General features: G+C 38.9%; 1 protein-coding gene across 1 annotated transcript in view; it reads left to right on the top strand.

The window, feature by feature from the left end:
* The window catches only part of ST6GALNAC3 (ST6 N-acetylgalactosaminide alpha-2,6-sialyltransferase 3), a 375,554-nt gene extending 372,231 nt beyond the window's left edge, over nucleotides 1–3,323 (top strand). Inside the window, exons 4-5 of the mRNA XM_038745609.1 lie at nucleotides 1,701–1,808; nucleotides 2,836–3,323. Coding sequence (XP_038601537.1) covers nucleotides 1,701–1,808; nucleotides 2,836–3,022 — 295 coding nt within the window. The 3' untranslated portion in view covers nucleotides 3,023–3,323. The remainder of the gene's footprint in view (nucleotides 1–1,700; nucleotides 1,809–2,835) is intronic.
* Nucleotides 3,324–9,254: the final 5,931 nt, after the last annotated feature.

Genomic DNA, 9,254 nt, shown 5'->3' on the forward strand with positions numbered 1-9,254 from the left:
AAGCCCAAGATGAAGAGACTAGGAATCTACTGACATGCCTCAACTATGAACCTTCATTCACAGCTACAGAAGCTGTAGACTCTCATCCATGCTACCATGACAGCCTTGAAGAGAACAGATAGAACAATCTACGTCACAGACAAAGAGGGAATCTTAACATGGCAAAGTGGCAAAGCCATTACCTTGATCCTTTGAAGTTATTCTCCACCATTGGAGAAGAAGAGGAGGTGGCACCTCAAAGTGAGACAGCCTACTGAAATATATCATCATCATCATCATCACCAATCGTATTTATTGAGCACTTACTATGTGCAGAGCACTGTACTAAGCGCTTGGGATGTACAAATTGGCAACATAATTTATTGGCAACATAATTTATTGGCAATATAATTATTTATATATATATATATATATATATATAACACATGCATATATACACAAATAAATTGATGATCTGGGGAGTAAAATGAATCTTCTGTTTTACACATTGTCAAATATATTTTAGGTCTAGTTTGGGTTTCCATGCTTTTAGAGGATTGTGGAGAGGTCAGAACGGGCACAGAAAAGAGCTTTCAAAAATGTAAACGTTGAAAATTTGGACTTTGAAGAAAGGTTAAATGAGATGGGGACGATTCTTGCCTCATGAAAACTACAACTATTTATGGGCCAAAGACACCTAGTTAGAGTGCCCTAAGTTAATGTCTCCATGACAGCGCTGCAGGGGTGTGCATGACACACTTGTTATTTCCAGGGTGATGGCTCATGGCCATGGAAGGATGGGGTGGGTCATTGGGGTGAGGACCCCAGAGACAGTGGGAGAGCATCATCCCTTAAGGGGCAAGTGGAGGTAAGCACCAAAGTCTATAGGTCAGTCCTGCACCCAGGAAAACATTATAGAAGCCAGGGAACCCAGAGCACTAATGAATCTTGCCAACGACCACAAATTAGTACAATTATTATTAATGATACTAACATTTATATTAATAATAATTGATATTAATAATGATAACATGCCATTAATGATAATTACATGTCATCAAACTAGCCCAGTAATAATAATAATTATAATACTTGTGGTATTTCTTAAATTCCAGGCACTGTACTAAGCTCCGGGGTGGATACAAGCAATTCAGGTTGGACACGGTCCCTGTCCCACGGGGAGCTCCTAGTCTTAATCCCCATTTTACAGCTGAGACACCTGAGAAGTGAAGTGATTTGCTCAAAGTCACACAGCGACGTGGCGGGGCAGGGATTAGAACCCAGGTCCTGCTGTTTCCTGGGTTCAGGCTCTGTCCAGGAGGCTACAGTGCTTCACTATCCCCAGAGATCATATTTAGGACTTGACAGGGTGGGTGGGGTGGGCAATTTATTCTCATTTATATTTATCACCAGTTATACTCTACAACTTTGTGACTGTCAAATAGACAAATAAATTATTTCCAACCTAAATAGAGCTGGATTGTTTGACTGCAGATATTTACCATACGGTGTTGCTTCTGAAAACCATAGCTCTAGGCCCCAAGGTACCATGAACAAAAGAACGTCTATAAATATTTCAAAATCATTGTATGTTTTTGACAAATTGCCATGTTTCTTGATGTCTCTTGTCCAGGTAATAAATGTTATTCCCTTGTTAAAGTGCCCATAATTTCTCACGGCAATTTGTTGTATGTGTCTGTGTTGTGTTTTTGTTTTTTCAGAGTCCAGTCAGGTTCATATCTCAGCACTGGTTGGTTTACTTTAATTCTGGCGATGGACGCTTGCTATGGCGTCCATGTCTATGGGATGATAAATGACACCTACTGCAAGTAAGATCACAGGAAATTATTTTTCTGCCTCTCCAATTTTGATGTCTTGTCAAAATTTCACAATTCATTTGAATATCATTTCTGTATAATCCCAGAAACGGCTAAAGTGATCACCCTTTCTCCAGTGTTATATTCTGCACTGATGTGACATGGGATTGTGTAAGCATTAGTTTGGTCTTTTGGTGTTTGGTAAAAAGGAAAAAAAGAAATGGAAAAGTTTACAGCTGAATGTCAGATGGAATTCTTTAAAATAAAAGACTTTTCAGGAATGCACACACACACACACACACACACACACACACTCACTTCTGAAACACAAAACAAGTTTAGCATTTACTTAATTTCCAAAATAAGTTCTGTCATTTCTGCTGCACTAATGGTCTGATTGATGGATATCTTCCATTTGTTCTACAAAATGCCCTGGAACCTCAAACTGACAACTTAACAATACATCCTAGAAATGATATTTCATTAATATGTGAGTAATCTGCCAGGTCCTTATTGAAAATGACTGTGTTTATTAACAGTATATCCTCTCTCGTGAGGTAGTTTTATCTAGATAATAAAACAAATCTGCTAAGCTTTCTCAGAGTAATGGAATTATACATCCCTACTAACAAATGGTGTAATCTAACTCAGACAGTTCTTTGATCACAGTGTCAAAATGGTAACATTGAACCAAAATCTTTCCAACTGCTTTTACTTAGAGGAAGAATAATGGAACAAAGAAGAGCCAAATTGCACCTTCTGAATATCAAAAAGTCCATTCCGGCTTTGTAAGGTGCTTTGATTCTGGGGAGATATTTATTTGAATATGATCGTAGAAATCTATAAATTCCATTTGATCTATTAAAGCACATATGTATTGTAAATTTCACTAAAAGCTTCCCCACGTAATAGCTCTGAACCGAATACATGGGCAAGAATCATGCATGGCTTTGAAGTATGGGAAATGTATTTACTGGGAGGATAACGGATTCTGTCAAGAGAATGTTTCACAGCCCCTCTCCATTTGTTTAATTCCTAGGTCAGAAGGCTTTAGAAAAGTCCCCTACCACTACTATGAGCAAGGAAGAGATGAATGTGATGAATATCTTCTGCACGAAAATGCTCCTTATGGAGGTCACAGGTTTATCACGGAAAAGAAAGTATTTGCAAAATGGGCCAGAAAGCACAAGATAATATTTACCCACCCAAATTGGACAGTGTCTTGATGTCGGTTTTGCGAGGCCTTCAGCGTTAGCCCGATATTACAACAATGCCTCAGCCTGGGATGATGATTTTTTCACCTTAAAGTTCTTTCTCTGCTTAGATAAGCCGGACATAAATGATAGCTCAGTTATTAAGATGAACTTGAGAACTGTGGAGGGTAATTGTGCTGCTTTGTTTTCTCACTGAGGATACTACACCAAATAATGCACTTTATAGCTTAACCGGACATTAATCAAGACAGCAGCGACCTTACCAACGTTATTGTTGGAGCTGGGCTCACCGGGATATTGAACAGTGGGTAGTTGGAACACACAAGTCGTAAACCACCAGAGACGCAGAAGGAAATCAAGAACGTTGGCAACGGAGAAGATTCCTTGTGGGTGTGGAACATACTTGAGGAATGGTATTTTTTCAAGTATAGCGTTGAGAGGTGTTTGAGGACCAGTCTACCTCCTTACAAATAGAAATAAGGAGGGCTTCTTCTTTCTCTCCCTCCTCTCTCTCTTTCTCTCTCTTTCTCTCTCTCTCTCTCTCTCTCTCTCTCTCTCTCTCTCTCTCTCTCTCTCTCTCTCTCGCGTATGGTCTTCCTACAGATAACATCTCTAAGCCTGCTATCAAATGAGACTTGACTGTCCCTACCCTACTAACTGGCTGTTTGGCTACTAAAAGAAACCTGCTAGTTCTGGACATGCCATCAGCCTATGACTACTTGCCCATCTCTTGCTTATTGGGACAGAATCTACCAAGGAGCTTGATAGATTGTTGAGGCATCTCTTTCATTCTTAATATCCAGACGGTACAACTAAGCATGTTTTTAATTTTCTTTTTAATTTGTCTCAAACACTTTTGAATGTTTTGGATTGCCAGGAATATCAGCTTCAACACTGTAATAACTAATACTGGGAAAACTTGAAAGGCATATGCTTTAACATTACCAAAATAGTTTATTGATATTTTTCAAACCATTTCACAACAGATTTTTGTAGGTTTTTTTAATCATAGAACAGGAAAAGGAAGACATATTTTTACATGGTATTTGTATACTGATGATCATATTTCATAATGTATATTTGTATATACGAATTTATATTTTATAGGCCCAAGATGTATACACATGAAGCATGTTAGTATTATTGTCAGCACCCACCCTTAGTGATGCTCATATTGCATTTTTGCCAGTGCTCTTCCCTTTTCCATGCTCACCTTTCCCTTATATCATTCTCTCCCATTGTCCTACAGTTTTGTCAAAAGGGTCTGTTTTCCAGATATTTCCCACATTTTATCAATTCAATATATTACTATAGATAGCAGTAGGAAGAGTAATCAATTAAAGCTTCATTTCCAAAGCACTGTTTTATGGTATTTGTTAAGCGCTTACTATACGCCAGGCACTGTACTTTGTGCTGGGGTTGATACAAGCTGATCAGGTTGGATACAGTCCATATCCCAAATGGGGCTCACAGTGTTAATCTCCCTTTTACAGATGAGGTCACTGACACTCAGAGAAGTTAAGTGACTTGCCCAAGGTCACACAGAAGACAAATGGTAGTACTCAGGCTGAATTACCAGGTCTGTGCTCTATCCAGGAGGCCATGCTGCTTCTAAGAAACAGGCATTCTTTGTAGAAAACTCATCAAAGGCCAGAAACTTTGAATTGTTCATTCTAATTCTATCCCCATTCTGTTTCTAACTTTGAAGAATGCCTGTCACTTGTGACTCAGTTTCCTTCTTTGGAACTGGGATCAGGATTTGGCTGGAGTTCTCAAAGAGGATTAATAATTTGATGTGAGGATTAATAACTCATTATTTATAAAATGATGGTAAGATGAAGCACCCTGTGGCTTCGGCTAAGTATTAAGGGCTGCTCATCACCACGTATGACATAGGAGACTGAATAACAACAGGCAAATGCTTCCTTCTTCCTTTCATCTGTTCTTTGGATGGTCTAATTTTCTCATGCATAAATAACAATAAGCCTCAAACCCTGTTGCATCAAACTGTCTAATGGGGTGAATGCTACTCCTGTGACTTTGACTTGAGTGTGCGCTTTACTTTATAGTGAATCCTAGTGGAATTTCCCATGGGGGAAAGCAACCACAGGAAGAAGTGATCTGGGAGAGCAGGGGCATCTAGGAGGAGGTTATTCATTCATTCAAGTCAGCCAATCATATTTATTGAATAAGCACTGTGCTAAACACTTGGGAGAGTACACTACAATAATAAACAGCCACGTTCCCTGCCCACAGTGGGCTTACAATCTAGAAGAGGGGAGACAGACATTGAATAAATAAATTACTGATTATGTGCGTGGAGAGCAAGAGTACAACGGAGGAGGGGTGGCTTTATCCCAAAGGAAAGCCTCAAATTCCTCCACTGTAGCTGCAAATATGCCTGATGTTTTAGAAAAATTCCTGGCTGTGGCCATCCCTGTCTACCACTCTGGGGCAGACCTAGGAGACGATACTCTCATAAAATGGACACAAAATAACTTTATCATTCAAAATGGCTTTCAAACAAGTGTTTTCCTCAAACCAAATTAGTTATATTTTCCAGATCATCCCATTACTTTAGAAAGAGAGAGAGAGAGAGAGAGAGAGAGAGAGAGAGAGAGAGAGAGAGAGAGAGAGAGAGAGAGAGAGAGAGATTGTGTGTTGGGGAGGGGAGTCATCTATTTCCAAGTATTTGTGCTCCAGACCAGTTTTGCAGAATAAGGTGACTCTGGTCATTGGATGAAATTTAGCTCAACACCTAAAGCTTGACAGAACACAAAAAATCATTCCAAACCTTAGGAAGTCCAATCATCGCTGAGCTTTGTTTGCAGATAATCCCTACATTCACAGTTACCAGCAGTATTTCAATATCTGAAAGTAAAAGTATTATTGGAAATGACTGTAATTTGCTGAAATCAGCACAACGATGCCCTCCATAATCAAGCTGGCTCACAATAACAGGAACATGCTCTCTTAAATGATATTACAACCTGAGAAAAGTGGTCAAAATAGTCTCTACTAGCCATTCATTATAAAAAGTGGTGAAAAAAAGTATGAATTTTAACAGGGTAACCTATAAAGAATCCTGCACAAATTTCTATAACATATGTCTGACAAACACACGATATTCTTTTGAGACTATAAAATGCCTCTAATAATTATACAGCCACCTTTTTCCTGGAATTTATGAGTCACAGGGAAACCTATTATAGATATCATCTGAGACTTGTGCAGTTGGTTTTTAAATCTTGATGTAGAAAGGAAGTAAAATTAAAATGCAATGTGATTTAACTTTTTCACGGATTGCTTATGGGCTTTGAGAGAGGGTCTATAAAATTCCTATCATGTTCAGTGCCCAAGCCAAAGAATAAGGCTATCCCAGCTGCCAAGCCTAGACGGAGAACATTATTAGATGCTACAGTTGTCACAAATCAGACTTGAAAGTGTAGCAATCTGCTTATAGAAGGCGCCGTACATTGCAGCTTGGGTTAAGTCACATTTAAAAACATTGCATAAAATTGATTCACACACTAGTGATTCACACTAAGAGTAAATGAACATCAGTTTCCTTATTCAAATGAGCCAGTCTTTGGCATAAGTGAAACACTGATCTGCATGATTTTTTATTATATGGGAAGAGAACTGTGGCCATTGTGTTAGAGAATTTCCTCAACAGAAATGGCTTTGTAGAGGACACATTGTGAATCAGCTAGCTTGAGTTTGAGCTGAGTCAACAACTCCACACTGACCATTCATGGAAAATAAGAACACCAGTTGAGAGCCATGCACTGTTTCCCTAAAACAAAGACAACTCTGAAACACTTCACCTGGAGGCATGAATTGGACACTAATTATGAGCTTACTTTGTTTTTGGAAGCAGCTAACAATATTCAGTTGTGCTTCTGCACCAAGCTGAGTGCAAAGAAGGAACTGTGGAATGAAAGGGTTTTGGGTGTTATCCTAGAAGATGATTCATATCTTATAGTGACATGACTCAATCAATCAATCGATAAAACTCAATGAACATTTACTCTGTGCAGAACACTGTACTGCATGCTTGGGAGAGGAAAATGGAGTTAGTAGACACGACCTCTGTTCTTGAAGACTTTAGAGAACAGGGATCAGAGAATGATGTCTACTAACTCCATTTAGTAGCTAATACTAAACTGGGACTGGGTGGGGACAGCTACTAAAAGTGAAGAAATGTGTTTTAAAGTTTGGAGTCTGGAGGTGGGGGAAGTTGGCTCCAAGGACTATGTCATCCTCATTAAAAGAAAATTCCATTTCTAGTAAAGATGGCCACCTGACTCATTCCCGCCCCTGAAGTGACATGCGTCTGAGAAGAAAACTCTTCTGAAAATATTATTTTGGTTGCCGAGATACTCATCACCAGTCTCACAGTTGTGGTGCCAAACTGTGTAACCTGAGCAAGTGTTTGGGAGGCAAGAGGGGCTAAGCCCATCTCTGCATTTACCCCAGAAACCCCAGCAGGGTGTCTCCCTGATTGTTAGTACATCAGGCCTTGCCTTCTCCCAATCTGGGATTCCCGATCCTGTGGCAGAGCCCAAAGCCTTGTCAGGCTGGAGTCAGCGTGTGTATAGAGCACAAATCTGGGAATCAAAAGGTCATGGCTTCTAATACCAGCTCCACTGTCCATCTGCTGTGTGACCTTTGGGCAAGTCACTTCACTTCTCTGGGCCTCAGTTGCCTCATCTGTAAAATGGGTAGTGAGACTATGAACCCCACCTGAAGCAGAGACTGTGTCCAACCCAATTTGCTTGTATCCACCCCAATGCTTAGAATAGTGCCTGGCACATAGTAAGTGCATAACAAATATCATAATTATTATTACAGAGGCTAAGTAGCATGGTCTAATGAAAAGAGAATGGGCCTGGGAATGAGATCTAGATTTTCATCCTGGCTCCACAACTTGCCTGTTGTGTAACCATGGATGTCACTTAACTTCTTGGTGACTCAGTTTCCTCATCAGTAAATGAGGATTAAATATTTGTTCTCCCCCCCGCTAATACTGTGAGCCTCACATGGGTCTGATTATCTTATATCTACCCCAGCCCTTAGTATAACGCTTGGCACATAGTAAGTGCTTAATACCACAATCGCTATTATTATCATTATTATTGCCAATAATAATAATAGTAACATTTCCATCCCTCTTCCCCAAATCCAGTTTAATTTGCAATATCCAACTATTTGAAACCAAAGAATAATTTGTGGCCTCTTCTGCCTACTTACTTTGCTCACAGACATCTGAAGTCAAGTAATTTGGTTTACCAGAGTTTTACCTTGGCAGCTGCCCCAGTTAAATGCTCCATTGAATTGAAGAAGCATCCAACTTCTGGCCACCTCCACAGCTATAATCTTTAGACATCCTAAATTAGACATGTAAATAAACAGACATTCTACAAGATATGAGCTATATCTACCCCAGTTAGGTCATCTTTTGTGCCATTGTGATACAAAACTATACCAAAAACCAAGAATTTCTGATATAATTAATAATCTCGTATTACATATATCTATCTATATATATATATATATATCTGTACACACATGCACATATATATGTATATATATTTATAAACTTTTATTTCCAAGTGCATGATTCCATTATGAGATAATGATATATAATGGAATATTTTTGAATGTGAACATCTTTGTCTCTTAAAATCAGTTACGTGTCTCAGAAATCAAATATGCCCTAGATGAGGCAGGAATGGCTCCCGTTCTTTGTGCTGAACCTTAGGAAAACCACAAGAGTAAAATTCCATTGAAGTTTCCAAGGCATCCAGTCAGAATTGTCCTTGGGCACTGTAACACAGGACAACAAACCCTCATTCATTTTTTATGTTTCACTTCTTTCCTTTCTGAACTGGCATAATTTGTTTTTTGAGCAGAAAGCGATTTATTTTCCATAGACGTTTCTCCTTTTGTTCATGCCTTGGAGTTTTCTGAAAATGGAGACTTATATTCACAGAGGTGAAGAATGTCTCAGTGAATAAATAGCCAAATACCAAATTAACGCTCTTGCCTGCAAATGTACTACTTAAGAGTAAAAACTCCAAAGCTAACAAACCAGAGCATTTGTTTGCTTCTTGTTACCTGACCCATAAAGTATTAATTCCCTTGAATTAGTTCTGATGTGGTGTGGATTTTTTTTTTTCAACTGAAATTCTCTTGAGTAAATAACCATTTCTATTACATACAGTACGTTGTAGGCTTAATT

The sequence above is a fragment of the Tachyglossus aculeatus genome, chromosome 4 (genome assembly GCF_015852505.1).
Source record: "Tachyglossus aculeatus isolate mTacAcu1 chromosome 4, mTacAcu1.pri, whole genome shotgun sequence".
NCBI classification, from domain to species: domain Eukaryota; kingdom Metazoa; phylum Chordata; class Mammalia; order Monotremata; family Tachyglossidae; genus Tachyglossus; species Tachyglossus aculeatus.